This window comes from Eptesicus fuscus, chromosome 12 (genome assembly GCF_027574615.1).
Source record: "Eptesicus fuscus isolate TK198812 chromosome 12, DD_ASM_mEF_20220401, whole genome shotgun sequence".
Lineage (NCBI taxonomy): Eukaryota > Metazoa > Chordata > Mammalia > Chiroptera > Vespertilionidae > Eptesicus > Eptesicus fuscus.
In genome coordinates, this window is record NC_072484.1 from 34,587,157 (window position 1) to 34,605,926 (window position 18,770).

At 39.2% G+C, this 18,770-nt stretch overlaps 1 protein-coding gene across 4 annotated transcripts in view; it reads left to right on the forward strand.

Annotated features, from left to right (window-relative positions):
- Positions 1-18,770, forward strand: part of ITCH (itchy E3 ubiquitin protein ligase) — a 110,254-nt gene that overhangs the window by 20,470 nt on the left and 71,014 nt on the right. For 2 of the 4 annotated variants that reach the window (XM_008149714.3, XM_054723631.1), the window contains exons 3-4: positions 4,099-4,189; positions 15,149-15,290. In XM_008149714.3, the coding sequence (XP_008147936.1) occupies positions 4,120-4,189; positions 15,149-15,290 (212 nt within the window). In that variant the 5' untranslated portion in view covers positions 4,099-4,119. Of the gene's footprint in view, positions 1-4,098; positions 4,190-13,181; positions 13,247-15,148; positions 15,291-18,770 lie in introns of those variants that run through there. The other 2 variants (XM_054723630.1, XM_054723632.1) reach the window with 2 other exon arrangements.

Genomic DNA, 18,770 nt, shown 5'->3' on the forward strand with positions numbered 1-18,770 from the left:
CTTTTTTCATAGTACCTGACAAATAGTAAGTGCTAAGTCAATTTTGTTTGACTTTAATCTTTACCTTGGCCTATTTAAAATATTTCTGATATTTTTATTCAGTCCCCAAAAGCCTAAGAACAGTTTTTTATTTTTAAGTCATATTTAGTTTAATTCAAATACTGTTAATGATAAATAACAAACATTTACAGAGGTTTGTTTTTTCCCCCACATACATAAACATTTAATCTTTACAACAACCCCTGTGAGGTAGAGGTGGTATTAGCCCCATTTTTCTGACAGGAAGCTCAGACCTAGCAAGGTTATACATAACTCAAATAATATATAGTAAGTGTCGAGCTAGGAATCAAGCCCAAGTGTTCCTACTTTTATAAAGTACTAGAGGCCTGGTGTACGAAATTCATGCACTCAGGGGTGGGGGTGTCCCTCAGCCCGGCCTGTGCCCTCTTGCAGTCCGGGAGCCCTCAGGGGATGTCTGACTGACGTGGGGAGTGGGCCTAAGCCAGCAGTCAGACATCCTTAGTGTTGCTGCAGAGGCGGGAAAAGCTACCACCACCACCACTGCGCTCGCCAGCCGTGAGCCTGGCTTCTGGCTGAGTGGTGCTCCCACTGTGGGAGCTCACTTGGCCACCAGAGGGCAGCTCTTGCATTGAGCGTCTGCCCCCTGGTGGTCAGTGCACATCATAGCCACCGGTCGTTCCATTGTTCAGTCGATTTGCATATTAGCCTTTTATCATATAGGATCCCAGACTTCAATCCTCAACTCTAAACAACTTTACTTGGGTATTTAAAGACATCCCAGACTTAACCCTTTGCACTTGCTTGCTTTTTTCTCGATTCCTTTATTCTACTCAGGAGTTAATTTTTTAAATACCCCAGATTTTACAAAACGCAGCAGTAGAATAAAAAACTGGAGTTTCTTTTCATACAAACTTATTTACTTGGATTTTTTTATATTTCAAATTATTGATACATTCAATACAATTTGACATACGAGCTGCTACCAATGTTAACCGTATCGAGTCACACTCGACATCCGAGTGCAAAAGGTTAACACATCCCAAAATGAACTCATCTTCCCCATAAATTATCTCAGTTGATGGCAACTCCATCCTTTCAGATGATCAGGCTAAAAACCTTGGAGTCACCCTTAACTCCTTTCTTTAATGTTTGCCTTCCAAACTGCAGGCAAATTCTTTTGTCGCTATTTGCAAAATACATCCAGAATTCAACCATTTCTCACTACCTCTACCACCAGTATGTTCAGAGCTACCTTTTCCCTGGATTATGGCAGTCTTTTCCCTGGATTATGGTAATAACCTAAAACAGTGGTCGGCAAACTGCAGCTCGCGAGCCACATGCGGCTCTTTGGCCCCTTGAGTGTGGGTCTTCCACGAAATACCATGTGCGGGCACGCATGTACAGTGTGATTGAAACTTCGTGGCCCATGCACAGAAGTCAGTTTTCAGCTCTCAAAAGAAATGTCAATCGTTGTACTGTTGATATTTGGCTCTGTTGACTAATGAGTTTGCCGACCACTGACCTAAAAGGTCTTCTTGTTTCTACCCTTGTCTAACTTCAGTATCTATTCTGTACACAGTCAGGATGACTCTTATCTAAAAGACCTAATATTATATGTACTTCCAACTTCCTGATTTCCTTCTATTCTGCTCCCCTACTCAGGCACTTACTTCCTTGTTATTCTAGCATGCTCTAGCCTTAGGGATCTTTATTCTATTTGATCTCTTGTCAATTTTACAATCTGTTCCACCTATCCTGGTCATTTTCTTCTACAGACTATATCACTTTCTGACATACTAAGTAATTCACTTGGTAGTTTGTGGGTTTTGACACTCTAGGCTAGAATATAAACTCCAGATGAGCAGGGGTTTTGTGGTGTTCATTGATGAAACCCAGAAGCCCAAAACAGTGCCTGATACACAGCAAATCCTTAAATAAATGACTATTGAGTTATATTAAATGAAAAACTGTAACATCTTCTTTAGTCATTAATCAGGGAAGAGTTAATCTCCATGTGAAAACAGCATGATTCATATAACAAATCCTATATAATAAAAGGCTAATATGCAAATCGACCGAACAGCAGAACGATCGGTTGCTATGATGCACACTGACCACCAGGGGGCAGATACTCAATGCAGGAGCTGCCCCCTGGTGGTCAGTGTGCTCCCACGGGGGAGCGCTGCTCAGCCAGAAGCTGGGCTCATGGCTGGCAAGTGCAGTGGCAGTGGCAGGAGCCTCTCCCGCCTCTGTGGCAGTGCTAAGGATGTCCGACTGACGGCTCCCGAACTGCAAGAGGGTGCAGGCTGGGCTGAGGGACTTCCCCTCCACCCCCCTGAGTGCATGAATTTCATGTACTAGGGCTCTAGTAGAAATATAAAGTTGGAACTCTCTGGTATATAGATGATATGTAAAGCCATACCACTGGATGATATATTTTTTATTTTTTTAATTATGTAAATCTTTATTGTTGAAAGTATAGCCTATGTACCCTTTTTTCCTCCATTGACTCCTTGTAACCCACCCCGTCCCCTACCCCAGGCCTTCACCATCCTATTGTCTGTGTCTGTGGGTTATGCATATATACATACAAGTTCTTTGGTTGATCTCTTGCCCCCTCCACACTGCCCCTGCCCCCATGCGATTCTGCACTTATCAGTTTATTTTGTTACTTATATTCCAATATGAGTGCGATCATGTGATACTGGTCTTTCTCTGACTGACTTATTTCACTTAATATGATACTCTGCAGGTCCCTACATGCTGTCTCAAAGGATAATAGATTCTTTTTTACTGCTGCGTAGTATTCCATGGTATAAATATACCACAGCTTTTTTATCCACTCATCTACTGATGGGCACTTGGGCTGTTTCCAGATCTTAGTTATTGTAAATTGTGCTGCTATGCACATAGGGTACATACATTCTTTCTGATTGGTGTTTCAGGTTTCTTAGGATATGTTCCTAAAGTGGGATCACTGGGTCAAATGGCAGCTCCATATTTAATTTTTTGAGGAAACTCCATACTGCTTTCCATAATGGCTGCACCAGTCTGCATTCCCACCAGCAGTGTACTAGGGTTCCATTTTCTTCACATCCTCTCTAGGACTTGTCATTTGTTGATTTGTTAATGGTAGCCATTCTGACAGGTGTGAGGTGATACCTCATTGTCGTTTTAATTTGCATTTCTCTGATGATCAGTGACTTTTTTCATATGTCTCGGCCTTCTGTATGTCCTCTTTGGAGAAGTGTCTATTTAGGTCCTTTGTCCATTTTTTAATTGAATTGTTTGTCTTCCTTTTGTTAAGTTGTATGAGTTCATTATATATTTTGAGAGCTTGTTTGGAGGTTCTAGCAGGGGAGCGCAGCTACTCGTATACCCTTGACCGAAGACCGGTCCTCTCCTCTGGGGGGAAGGTCGTCCTCTTCGACCGAGCGCGCAGCTTCGGGAGGGACGCACATGGATCGGTGAGGGAGGAGGGGGGACACCCGCCTAGCCAGCCAGATCAGCCGAATCAACCCTGGCGATCAATGGGGTGACAGATGTCGCAGCCAGATCGCCCTCACATCCTCATTATATATTTTGGAAATTAACCCTTTATCAGATGTATCATGGTCAATATGTTCTACCATACAGTGGGCTTCCTTTTCATTTTATTTCTTTTGCTGTGCAGAATGGATGATATTTTTGAGGAACTGAGTATCAGGATAAGAGGGAACCAATAACTGAGCCCTAGGTTACTCCAACATTAAAAGAGCGGACAGAAGAGAAGGAATTGTCAGAGGAGACTTAAGAAGGAGTAATCAGTGAGGGTAGGACATAAACCTAGAGAATGTGTCTTCGAAACTCAAGGAAAGATGGTAAACCTCAGAAGGAGGAATGATCAATCATGTCAGATTTTTCTGGTAGGTTAGGCAAGATGAATACTTAGAATTGAAAATTATATTTAGCAATGTGAAGACCACTGGTTATTATGTTGCATTCAGTGGGATGTGGAAATGGCCTGGTTAGCCCCATTTACATATTTTTAAAATGGGAATTTTTGATGTTTACAAGTTTTTCCTTTGCCATGTTCAGGTTTGCTGTCCTATTGGTGGTATGTCTGACAGTGGATCACAGCTTGGTTCAATGGGTAGCCTGACCATGAAATCACAACTTCAGATCACTGGTAAGTCTTTAAAAGACCCACTACTTTACTCCCCCTGCCCCCCAACATAAAAAATAACCTTAAGATAAGAAAATCTTTAGTGGCTGTTACATATCAGGTGCTGAATTAATATTTGCTTAATGAATGAACAAATGAACAAAATGTGTAGATATGTAAAAATTACATTTTTGTTGTTGTTAGTCCTTACCCAAGGATATTTTCCCCATTGCTTTTCAAAAAGAGTGTGGGAGGAAGGGAGAGAAGAAGGGAGGGGAGAGAGGAAGAAACAATGATGTGAGAGAGACACATGTGCCCCGATGGGCGGATGGGCAGGGGCATAGTGTGCACTTGCAACCCTTTGCTGTTTAGGCTGGTGCTCTGACCACTGAGCAACATGGGCCAGGGCTAAATTTACATTTTTATTTCAGGAAATTCATTCTTGAATAACATGTATTAGTATTTAATTTCTTTTTTTTTTTTTTTTGTCAAATAATATTGCATGTATGGACATACCACATTTTATTTATCCATTTATCAGTTGATTGGTGTTTGGGTTGTTTCCACTTTTTGGCTGTTATGAATAACTAGAGGCCTGGCGCATGAAATTCGTGCACGGGTAGGGTCCCTAGGCCTGGTCGTTTATCAGGGCCAATTGGAGCCTTCTGGCTGCCAGCCAGGGCCTTCCTTTGTTCTGCACCGCCCCCCTGGTGGTCAAAGCAAGCGATGGAATTCCTGGTCTCACGGTCAAACTCCTGAGGGGACACTTCGCATATTAGGCATATATATATATATATATATATATATATGCTATGAACATTCATGTACAAAATTTTATGAAAATGTACATTTTCAGTTCTCTTAGGTATATACCTAGGAGTGGAATCGTGGATCATATAATAGCCATGTTTAGCATGGTGAGGAATTCCAAATTTTCAAAGTATCCCGTATCATTTTACATTCTCACCAGCCATGTTTCAGTTTATATATATCCTTGCCAATGTTTGCTATTTGCTTTTTTTAAGGGAGTTGAATCTTTTTTTTTTTTTTTAATTTATCTTTATTGTTGGAAGTATTACAGATGTTCCCTTTTTTTCTCTGCCTTTGATCCCCTCCTACCCGCTCCCACCCCATCCCCAGACCTTCACCACACTATTGTCTGTGTCCATGGGCTATGCATATATGCACATAAATTCTTTGGTTAATCTCCTGTCTCTTTCCCCCTCCCCTCCCCCCTTTCCTCTGAGATTTGGCAGTCTGTTGCATGCTTCCATGTTTCTGAATCTATTTTGTTTGTCAGTTTATTTTGTTCATTAGATTCCACATATAAGTTATATCATAACTAGCTTATTTCGCTTAGCATAATAATCTCCAGGTCCCTCCATGTTGTCTCAAAGGGTAATATAGATTCTTGTTTTTTACAGCTGCATAGTATTCCATTGTATAAATGTACCATAGGTTTTTTGTCCACTTATCTACTGGGCTGTTTCCAGATCTTAGCTATTGTAAATAATGCTATGAATGTAGGGGTGCATATATTCTTTTTTTTTTAATCTTTATTGATTTCAGAGAGGAAGGGAGAGGGAAAGAGAGATAGAAACATCAATGATGAGAGAGAACCACTGATCGGCTGCCTCCTGCACGTCCCCTAATGGGAATCAAGCCCGCAACCCAGGCATGTGCCCTTGACCGAATCAAACCTGGGACCCCTCAGTCTGCAGGCTGATGCTCTATCCACTGAGCCAAACCAGCTAGGGCTGCATATATTCTTTTCTGATTAGTGTTTCAGGCTTCTTAGGATATATTCCTACAAGTGGAATCACTGGGTCAAATGGCAGTTCCATTTTAAAATTTTGAGGAAATTCCACACTGTTTTCCATAGTGGTTGTACCAGTCTGCAATAGTGTACTAGGGTTCCTTTTTCTCCACATCCTTGCCAGCACTTGTGCTATTTGCTTTTTGATTATAGACATCCTCATGGGTGTGAAGTTGTATAACATGTCGTTTGATTTCCATTTTTCTGATGACTAATGATGTTGAGCATTTTTTTCACGTGCTATTGACCATTTGTATATCTTTTTTGAGAAATGTGTTTAAATTCTTTCATTGCTATTGTTACTTAACTAATATCTCTGTCTTTGTTTCTTCCTCTAACCATACCAACCAAGTATGTTACTTTCAGAGTAATTTTTTTAAAAATCACGTATGAACGTTTATTCCAGTAATGCCAGTAGTATGAGAGAGCAGCGGGTCATCTATGAAGATCTGCTCTACACCCCACCTATAACCCAGCTGCTTATATTGGGTAGAAGAACAAAGATTACATAGGGAAGAAGGCAAGAGGAATAAGAATGGATATGCAAAAGGAATACAAATGGGTATTACAGGCATGGAGAAGTAGGCAAAAGGAATAAAAATGGGTGTAATGGTTACAGAATACAGGCAATGAGAGCTGGGAGGGGAGCACCTCTGGGACTCCATTGTCTTGCCAACAAGCTTGTTCATCTTTCCATGGTTATAGGCAATTCTCCAGGATGGACTGCATTTCCAGGTTAACCCAGGTCCGAGGTGTACAACTCCCAGCCAGATCTGAATATGCTTTCTTTAATCAGAACAAAACCATTATGGTTAACAGAGCATGATTATATGTCTTATAACTACAGCTAGTCTCTACTATTCTATTTCTATCCCTAACATTCCCCACTGCTATTTCTATCATTTCATATCTATGAGATTAGTTTTAGGTGAAAAGTCTCATTTTGCTGGAATGCATTTGCTTCTGGCTTGAAAGCAGTTCAGTTCGTAGGGATAGAATACAATGAATGCAGCATCAGTCTCTATGCGGTCTCTACTTTACCTCCTTGGTTATCAGGATCCTTTCCAGCTAGTCTTCACTTGATTATTCAGATGGTTTTGCTATATTTTAGTTGTAATTCTAATTTGGTCCTGGGAGAGTGTCAGTGTAGCTTCCACTTAATCTACCACCATCTTGGAATTCCTCCAGATTAATGTTTTTAACATGCCACCTGATGTTGCATTCCTGCTCCTATTTTTAATTCATTTATAGTCTGAGAAAAGAGGAAACAAGCCCAAACAATTATGCAAAAATATTATGTCTCTGGTGGCTCGTGTGGTCCTCTGAAACTGATTAAATCTAGGACATAGAGCAAATGCAGACCTGTTAGGAAGAAAATACTCTGCCCTCAATGGCTTTTTAGGGTTCAAACTTTTGAAAGCTATTTTGCCATATAATACCATCCAACCTCAACTGAGTATATTTTTTTCCATTGATTTTTAGAGAGAGTGGAAGGGAGCAGGAGAGACAGAGAGAGAGAAAAAAACATCAATGTGAGAGAGACACATCAGTTGGTTGCCTCCTACACATACCCAAACCAGGGACAGGAATAAGCTTTCAGCTGAGGTATATGCCCTTGACCAGAATCAAACATGGGACCCTTTAGTCCACAGGCCGATGCTCTAGCCATTGAGCCAAACCGGCCAGGGCAGGATATTTATCTCAGAGACATGATATCTATTATAAACTAGTTGCCTGGTGCATGAAAATTCGTGCACTTGGGGGAGGGTGGGTCCCTCAGCCCAACCTCCACCCTCTGGCAGCCTGGGAGTCCTTGGGGGATGTCCACCTGTCAGACATCCTTAGCGCTGCTGAGGAGGTGGGAGAGGCTCCTGCCACTGCTGCTGTGCTCACAGCCATCAGCCCGGCTTGTGGCTGAGCTGAGCTGAGCTCCTCCTGGTGGTCAGTGCGCGTCATAGCAACTGGTCATTCCCGGTCATGCCGCTGTTAGGGTCAATTTGCATATTACCCTTTTATTATGTAGGATTGTAGCAAAATAGAGGTTTAAAAGAATAATTCATAGCGCTGTTGATAAATGAATTGTTTAGAGAACTTGAATGAGTTTTAATTTCCCTATATTCTTTTTAGGAGTATCAAACAAAAGGCAGCCTCACCTTTCCTTTTTGGCATTTACATAAAATAAGATAGTATAGTACCAGTACATTAGTAACACCTTCTGTAACTTGAATCTAATTAATGTGTGGACATAACCTGAATAGCCGTCTAGCTGTTCAAGTTTGAGTTGAATAGGAAATATTGTCTTTTGTGCTACTCTTTCACAGAGATCAAGGCAGTTCATTGAGGTAGCATCTTTGGGAACTTCCATTGGCATTTAAATGATCTTTTAACATTTGTCTGGTATTAAATATACCTGTATTGATCCTTGTGTTGGGCAATAGCTTACCTGTATGATTTGTCAGATAGATGCAAAAATTATAATAGGAAATCATAAATACTTTTAATATTTTGACTAGTGTGCCATTTGAACTTCTGCAGTTAAACTTTTGGGGAGGTCATCTAAGCCCCAGCCCCCAGTTTTATCAACAAATCTGTATAGACTAATTATTCTCTTCAGGGGATTTAATGTCCCTGGATTTTAGTCCTCTTTCTGATTACTTAATCCTATATAATAAAAGCGTAATATGCAAATCGACTGAACAGCAGAATGACCAGTCGGCATGGGGCAGGGCCAGCGAGCAGGCAGTGCCAGGCCAGTCAAGGTGCATGCCAGTGGCAGAGGGAGGGGACGGCGATGCGGGGGAGGCAGCAGCTACCAGTGGTGGCCAGTGCTGTCCCCTGATAAGCCACCTGGTCGCCTCCCACAGAGGGAGGCCAGCAGCAGCAGCAGCGGGGTGATGGGGGCAGCGCCTTCCCCACATCTGCCCAGTCGCCTCCTGCAGAGGGAGGCTGGCTGGTGGCAGCAGCAGTGGGGTGATGAGGGCAGTGCCGTCCCCTGATTGGCCTGCCTGGTCACCTCCCGCAGAGGGAGGCCAGACTGTGCCTAAGCCGTCAGTAGAACATCCCCTGGGGGCTCCCGGACTGTGAGAGTCAAGTGCACAAGGGGACAAATGCACTGGGACTCTAGTAGTTATATACCTTGTGTTTGTCACTAATATCTTTTTCCTTATCTGTGAACTGAGGATATTAACATCTTTGTCACATGGTTAGAAGACAGTGTATAAGTTGGAAAACTATAATTTGATTGCTCGGTCCTTCATATTTAAAATTTAAAGTCAATATACTACTCTGTACTGTATAAGTACAGAGTAGTATATTCCCCCTAATGCCTCATTTCTTTCTTCACCTAGGATTACTCATATCTAATTTAATATTTTAACAGTAATCTAAGTCTAAATCTTTTATAAGATTGGCTGCTTATTTTACTTTGTCTTTCTTAACATTATTAATCAAAACATTTTTTTTTTTTTAAATTGAAAAGGAGCCAGCTCTAGCTGGTTTGGCTCAGTGGATAGAGTGTCGGCCTGGGGACTGAAGGGTCCCAGGTTCGATTCTAGTCAAGGGCACATGCCCAGGTTATGGGCTCGATCCCCAGTAGGGGGCGTGCAGGAGGCAGCCGATCAATGATTCTCTCTCATCATTGATGTTTCTATCTCTCCCTTCTCTTCCTCTCTGAAATCAATAAAAATATATACTTTTTTAAAAAAAGAGCCAAAATGACTGGTTAGAATTGTACTGTTTTGAGAAAGACCATTTATATTTATTGTGAAAGTTTAATTTATGGCCAGAATGTAAGTGTAAACTATCAAGAGACTAACTGTTGGATCACATATTTAAATTTTTCTTACCTCTTTTTCCATTATCCTTTATATCCCTGTCCATATTAGATTCTGCTGATTTTTACTTTTGCATTTCCTGGATCATCCACTCTTTTTCTCTAATCCTGTTGTGTGGGTCCCTTATCTTGGATGTAAATCTGTTTTCTTATATCCTTTTCTCTAGCCATTTTCTGTTTAATTATGTTCTATATATAACCTCAGCTATACTGAATTTATCTGTGTTATATGATGTTTGCTATATGCTAACATTATACTATATTGGCAAAATAAGTACTTTGGTATTTCCTAGAAATTTCTTAGTCTCAGTCTTTACTCATAACTCATCATTTGAGGAAGAGAAACCATCTTGATTTTAGTTATTACTAATGAGAATTAAAGTCAAGAGTATATATCCAATTCTGCCCAGCAAGATGTAGTTTTGCCACAGAGGCCTATCATGACTTCTGACCCACAGAGGTAGTAGCCCTTGCCTAACTGGTTTCATCTCTTATCAGCCCATCATAAGGTAAATTACTGGTCTCAGCAACCTTACTTATTTTACTCTGTTCTCACTAGCCTCCTGGTTGGCAAAATAGGTTGGATAAAGGGGAGTCACTTATTTTCTTTATATTTAAATTACCAAGTTTTTATTTTGCACTAGAGAGGTAAGATGAAGGACTGAAATTAATTCAAAGCACTGGCCTTCAGAACAGAAGGATCAGAAGAACACTAATAAGTACCACAAAACTATCTATCTGTCTGTTTATCTATCTATCTATCTATCTATCTATCTATCTATCTATCTATCTGCAGTGGATAGTGTGTGTGTGTGTGTGTGTGTGTGTGTGTGTGTGTGTGTATGTGAGAGAGAGAAAGAGAGAGACAGAGACAGACAGATAGACAGACACAAACTGTAAAGCAGGGAAACTTGTTTTCTATTATGACTAATCATTTGGTTCAACAAATGTTTTAAATGTTTCTCAGGTTTAAATCACTAAGTGCTATAGGAGTGATAAAGACTGACTACATCCTTGCCATGAAGGTTATTACAGAGTGAATTAAACCAAGTATAAACTAATACACTTACTAAAAAACTAAAAATGAAAAGCTGTAGGAGACATATATAAATATGAAAATGCTATGGAAGCATAGAGGCAGAACAATTAACTTCTTAGATTTAAAGAAGTATGCAATCAAAGAGAAAGGGGCATTTGTTTTTTAAGAAGTAGCATTTTATTGGGTGGAAAAGGGCAGGTGTAGCACATAAAGGCATGAAAGTGCATGGCCCTTGTGAGGAACAGCAGTTACTGGTGGTTAGAATAGTACTAGGGGCTGGGTGGGATTTGGTATTGGAGGAGGCTGAGAGTACATAGTAAATTATGTAAAATGCCCCAGAAGAGTTAAAAACTTCATTTTGAAGGCATTAAAGAATCATTGAAAAGTACTGACATGATCACATCTATTTAAGGAAGATAATTCTAGGAGCTGTGAGTGGTAGGATTAGAGAAATGAGAGTAAAAATAGACAGAGGTCTCTTGCAGTAGCTCACGTGACAGATAATGCTGACTTTTTTCTGGTTTCTTTACTTCCAGTTTATAATTTACACTTCTTTTATTCTGTTAATTCAGTATGGAAATTTAAATTTCAGGAATGTAATACATTGACATTTTATAATATTAGGACGGTAACAAAAGTTTTATTCCATTTAAACTTTGAAATTTGAGACTTAAATAATTTCTCCTTCTCAGGCTTTACAGTGATCCTGCAGCAACTTTTAAATTTTGTTAAACTTGTCTTTTTATGTGTAAAAATTAAGATGATGCCCTGCCAGTGTGGCTCAGTGGTTGAGCATTGATCTATGAACCAGGAGGTCAGGGTTCGATTCTCGGTCAGGACGCATGCCCTAATTGTGGGCTCAATCCTGTGTGGGGCATGCAAGATTAATTATTCTCTCTTATCATTGATGTTTCTATCTCTCTCTCCCTCTCCCTTCGTCTCTGAAATCAATAAAATATATTTTAAAAATTAAGATGATAATGCCTACCTCATAGAATAGTCATGATGAGTATTGGAATGACAATATTTAAGCATCGGACACACTGTAAATTCTAATAGTTGGTGTTAGTTTCCCTTCCTCTTTCATTTACCCATTTAAAATTTCCTGAAATGACTTTGTGAGGTTGGGTGGTAAAATAGCTTTCAAAAGTTTGAACCCTGCCCTGACCGGTTTGGCTCAGTGGATAGAGCATCGGCCTGTGGACTGAAAGGTCCCGGGTTCGATTCCGGTCAAGGGCATGTACCTGGGTTGCAGGCACATCCCCAGTAGGAGGTGTGCAGGAGGCAGTTGATCGATGTTTCTAACTCACTATCCCTCTCCCTTCCTCTCTGTAAAAAATCAATAAAATATATTAAAAAAAAAAAAAGTTTGAACCCTAAAAAGCCATTAAGGGCAGAATATTTTCTTCCTATCAGGTCTGCATTTGCTCTTTGTTCTAGATTTAATCAGTTTCAGAGGACCACAAGAGCCCCCAGAGACATAATATTTTTGCATAATTGTTTGGGCTTGTTTCCTCTTTTCTCAAACGATAAACGAATTAAAAGTAGGATTTTTATATTTTTCTGTGGCAATCCTATGATTGAATTTGGTTCTGTATTAAGTACTAGAACTTTATAGTACACATTAATCAGAGATGAGTCTGGTCCACACTTGAATATATTTATTCTGTTCTGAAATATGCTTCTTACTTAGTGTTTCCCCTTAGATGTTCCATAAGCATCTCAAATTTTATACACTCATTATAAAACTCTTGATTTCTGGCCCATTCCACTCTCCTCAATCATGTTCTTTTCCATATTATTAAATGATACCATCTTCTATCCAGCTATTCATGCCAGAGACCTGGGAGGTATCCTTCTTGCTTCTTTTCCCGACTTCCACATGGAATCTAATCCTATTGGTTCTCCTTAGGAAATAGTTACTTTTCCCCATATCCATGTTAACCACCCTAGTCCAAACCACTTTCAAATTTTTTTTTTTACTCCCCACAGAGGATATTTTTTCCATTGATTTCTAGAGAGAGAGTGGAAGGGAGGGAGGAGGGAGAGAAAGAGAAACATCTATGTGAGAGAAACACATCAATTGGCTGCCTCCTGCACTCACTCCAACTAGGGCTGGGAAACCTGTAACCAAGGTGGAATTGAATCCAGACCCTTGGGTCTGAAGGTCAACACTGTAACCACTGTGCAAACTGACCAGGGTGATCACTGTCAATTTCTTGATTAAGATGACTCTATTAGCTTCTTATCCTCTTATCCCCTACTTTTCTCTCCCTTTAATTTATTTTTCCCACAGCAGAAGAATGATGTTTGAGTGTTAATCTGATCATCTGTTTCCTCAGTGCCCATAATAATAACTGATGTGTTACGGGCACCCAGTAAATTTGTTGAGTAGTACTCTTTTACTTAAATGTCCTCAGTGGCTCCTTATTGCCTACTTTTCTAGCATTATCTCTTACAGCTTTTCTTTCTTTTTTAAAAAATATTTTTTTATTGGTTTCAGAGAGGAAGAGAGATAGAAACATCAATAATGTGAGAGAATCATTGATCGGCTGCCTCCTACACCCCCTTTCCCCCCTCATACTGGGGATCGGATAGCCCACAACTTGGGCATGTGCCCGGACTGGGAATCGAACTGTGACCTCCTGGGTCATAGGTCAATGTTTAACCATTGAGCCACTCCGGCCGGGCCTTTTTTTGGTAATGCATATTGATTTCAAATTAGATTGAACTTTATTATAACAAGCATTTCAAAATAATGATGAAGCTCTACTTTATAGAATGTGCATGCATCATTAGAATAGTAAGTCTGTGGCTAGTTTGAATGCTACCGAAAAGGCACAGAACACAAAAACACAAAATTATTTGATCTGTGTGAAGTTAAGAGATTCAGGGCTGCCATCTGGAACTGTGCCTGCTAGGATGCCCAGACTGTCTATGTTTTGGACTGTACATTGAGCTACTTGGGTAGCTGCTATACAAACTTCGCTAGCATCTACAAATGGTCCCTTCACCTTGATGGACAGTGGCATTCTCTAAACCAGTGGTCACCAACCTTTCGAACCTTACGGACCACCAGTGGTCTGCAGACCACCGGTTGGTGATCGCTACTCTAAACTTATCTGCTAGAGTAGATATCCAGGGAGTAGAGTATTTCCTTGGCTATGATCACCTCATTTATAGGGAAGCAATGAGTTGTTACTTGTGGAAACCATAGGGTGCCCTGCTAGACTGGAATATATTTGTTGTACTGTCCAAGGGGCTTAGACAAGGCTACTTTATGGCAAAAGTGACTAAACTCAAGGGTTAAGGCTAAGGAGTCAGTATCTTAAGATGCACAATGTTAGGAAGCTCTTGCTAATATAATAGGAGATCTATGAGATGCTAAAAGTAATCTTAGTTTATAACTGTTCTTCCAGTGGCTTTCCAGCATGCTTAAATAAAATCTAAATTCCTTATCTTGGCTTAACACCCTAACGTGATTTCATTTACCATTCTTCCCACTTGCTGTACTTTTCTTTGGATATGCCAAGTTCTCTCTGTTTACAACTGCATTCTTCACATGACTAGCTCCTTGCCATTTAGATGCTTTGTAAAAGTACTTCCTCAGAAGTCTTCCTTACTATCAAGTCATTCTGCCACATTAGTTTGTTTTTCGTCACAAAGATTTTTCACTAACTAGGATCTAATTTTCTTGAGAGCCAGTGTCTTTTCTATTTTAAACTGCTCTATCCACAGTTTAGAGCAATATCTGACACATGGTAGACATCTAAGTATTTGTTGACCAAGTTTATAAGTATACTTTTTTGGGGGGTAAAGTTTTTGCTTAAAAAAAAATTTTTTTTTTTAATTTCAGAGAGAAGGAACAGGGAGAGAGAGAGATAGAAACATCAATGATGAGGAGATAGTCAATGATCTGCTGCCTCCTGCATGCCCCCGAGCCGAAACCCATATGACCTCCTGGTTTATAGGTCGATGCTCAACCACTGAGTGACACTGGCCAGGCTGTCAGTGTACTATTTAATTGACCTCAGAGTTCTGGGATGATTGATAATGATAGTGGGCTACTATACCAGTGATACTGATGGGAGTTTGGGTGGATGGTGTGGGGAAGTCCTATATTAATTTACTAGGATGGGAGAAAATATTCATGAGTGAATAAAATTAGTAAATATTTTAGAGTAAACCTGCTCCTCTGAGTAAAAGTAATAATGCTTAAATAACCTTTATGAAATTAAAGTGATTTGAAGATGAACTATCAACTCAAATATTGAAATATTTTTTCTTTTCTTTTAGTCATTTCAGCAAAACTTAAAGAAAATAAAAAGAATTGGTTTGGACCAAGTCCTTATGTGGAAGTTACAGTAGATGGACAGTCAAAGAAGACAGAAAAATGTAACAATACAAACAGTCCCAAATGGAAGCAACCCCTTACAGTGTAGGTTTGAAAGTATTTTCTATAGTATATTTTGTTTAGTAGCTGAGCAGAAATGCAGCTTTTAAAAGGTCTCACTTGTTTTCTTTTCTTCTTTCTTCTCTCTCATCTTTTTCTTTTCTCCCCATCCTTGAACTCCTTCCTCTAGTTCCCTTTTTGTTTCTCTTTAGATATTTCTGTTTTTCTAGTCTCTCCTTTTCTTTACTTTCTCCAGTTTAATTGATGATACTATCGCTATTGCCCCTGAATAACAGCTGGGGGAACCCATGGTCATGGGCCATTCTTAGCAGCTCTTTACTTAACTTAGCGTTTGAAATAGAGGGCTATGAGTAACTCACTTTATTTTTTAATTTAATTTTAAATGATAGTTTTGTTTTATTATGATGCTCACATAGGACCTACACCGGGATTTTCTTCCTTTAAGAAAAGTATATTATGTGTTTTCTTCTACAACTTTGTTTTTATACCTAGTTCATATAACATAGTTATCTTTTTAGCTGAGTATATACAGGTCTAACCTCCCTTATATAGCTACATAATATTCCTAAGTTTGAATGGACTGTCACTTATTTTACTAGTTCTCTATTGATCAGTTGGTTTCTAATGTTGTGCTGTTAGACACTGTTACAATATATATCCATGTGTATATGTTTATATATTAGTGTTCTCTCCAGTATTAATTCATAGATGTAGGATATAGCTCAATTTCAACACTAATGACAAAGCCTCAAATGTTGGTTTTGAGCACTCACTGAAGGAAATTATAGGTTAAACTAGAAGCCTGGTGCATGAATTTGTACATGGGTGGGGTCTGGCTGGCCCTCCCCGATCGGGGCCGGGCTGGGGGGAGGGGATGCAGGAGGCTGGCTGGGGGGAGGGGCCGCAGGCGGTTGGCCAGCCAGCTCCGTCTCCTGGTCGAATTTCCAGTTGAAGGGACAATTTGCATATTAGGCTTTTATTATATAGGATTTTCTTTACTAAAATGAAAGAATAAGCATGATTTATCAACAAATGGATTAAAAAAATGTTTTCATTGATTTCAGAGATAGGAAGGGAGAGAAAGGGAGAGGAACATCAATGATGAGAGAGACTCATTGATTGGCTGCCTCCTGCACTCCCCCTACTGGGGATCAAGTCCATAACCAGGCATGTGCCCTGACTGGGAATTGAACCGTGACATCCTGGTTCATGGGTTGACATTCAACCACCGAACCACACCAGCCGGCTCAACAAATGGATTTTAAAATACTTGGTTTGGAGACCAAATGTATATAAAAATATAGTTTAAATGTAACTAGTTGTCTCATCCTATATAATAAAAGGCTAATATGCAAATCGACCGAATGGCAGAACAACCGGTCGCTGTGATGCACACTGACCACCAGGGGGCAGACGCTCAATGCAGGAGCTGCCCCCAGGTGGTCAGTGCACTACCACAGGGGGAGCGCTGCGAACTCCCTGCTGGTGAGTGCAGCGGCAGTGGCGGGACCCTCCTGAGTGCACGAATTTCATGTACTGGGCTTCTAGTATCTAATAATACACAAATTGCTTTCATTACCTAACATTTGGATTTTTTGGTTTTTTTCCCCCTTAGAGAAATAAACCAGTGACTTTAAAAAAAGTTTTTCTAAATGGTCAGATGAGACATTTGAAACTATAAAAGCTCTTTTCTTCACATGATACATGCTTATGTGGATAGTATTTATTTCTAGTAAATTCAACAAATTGAATATACCTATTCTTTTAATTTTAATCTTTATTGTTACCTATATCATTCTTTAACGTAGATTTTTGAAGATCTGAGGCATCTTAATGTACTTTATAATAATTTTGAGCCAGTGAGTGAAATTCACGAATTTATTGAAGATCATTTTGAGGCCTATTTACAAAACTATTCTAATGCTCGTCATTTGTATTCATTTCAATATTGTTTCTTAGATTTTGTTTTTAATTAGTGGCTCATTAGAGATTGAATCTAAATTAAACAGTATATGAGTAAAATTTTCACAAAAATCAAATGAAATCTATAAAATGTCACAACCTCTATAATGAATAATAGACTGAATGCTCATCAACTTTCTGTCAACTGCTATCTGTGCTCACCACATACATACTTTGAGACTCTTAAGCTGATAATGACATGAACTCCTCAGTGCCTAAAATGTTAAGAAAAAAATAAACTCTTGAAGTAGTACCATATGGTAGTACTGTTATTTAGCCCAGATGTTTAGAGGAACACATAGCTCATGTTCTCCTGAATTTTTAATTTGCAGCAGATTGGCCTGTTATTTTAACACAGCTTTCATTGTTATGCTAGCAGACTTTTCAGACTTCTCTAGAGTTGAATTGAAATAATTTAGATAAGACCATCTTTGACAGTATACTTTGTCCTCTCAAAGTAATATTAAATTTATCTGTCCTTGTATTCCATCTCCATTATTATTTCCCAGATAACTAATAGAGAAATGTTTTCTTACTGCAGCATGTCCCCCCAAAATGTATACACATTTTGAATAATTATTAATGCCAATGGGTTAAATCTGAAAAGAAAGAAACATCAATTGAGCTATCAGCTGTAAAGAGTGTATACATCTTCTTGGGGCACCCTGTATATACTATATGTTCTCCTCAAAGTAACATTTGAGAATTTTTTAAGAGAATGAATACATTATATTACACCCCTACACACACACCACTACCACCACTAGCACCACCCCCACCACAACCAAAAACGAGAGGCAGTATTAAGTGAAAATATTTTAGTTTACTTTAAATACCTACTACTATTAAAATGATGGTAGAAATATGATGATGGGGTTATAGGCATAGGTGGACTTCTGAGGAGGAGAGTGTTTATTTGTCCCCCAAAATTTGATCACGATTTAGAGAGAATGAGGTATAGAAAAATTAAAAGCTTTCAAGATTTTGTCTTCCTAGCTTTGAACCATAAGACTATGGTAAATTTTATAGTGTTCCTGTTTTTCTAATTGATGACTCAAATAGTTTGAATATAATTTATTACAAATACAAATTTCCCAAAATTTGCTTTGGAAATTACCATTACAATAATTCGTTATTGGCATTTAGCATGGCATGAGTGAGTCTATATATTTGACAGTTGTCCTGGACAATTTGTCTTCAGCAGTGTGAAATGTGAGGTATCATAATCCTGAAATCATTATGTAGCGGACTGAGGAACTTTTTAACCCTTTGCACTCGCTTGCTTTTTTCTCGATTCCTTTATTCTACTCAGGATTTAATTTTTTAAATACCCCAGATTTTACAAAGCGCGGCAGTAGAATAAAAAACGAGTTTCTTTTCATACAAACTTATTTATTTGGATTTTTTTATATTTCAAATTATTGATACATTCAAAGAGTAATTTTAATCTCAACATCTGAGTGCAAAAGGTTAATATATATTTTAATGATAGGCTTTGTTCAGATTATAGTCTGCCACTGACTGGTTGTATGATGTTGGGCA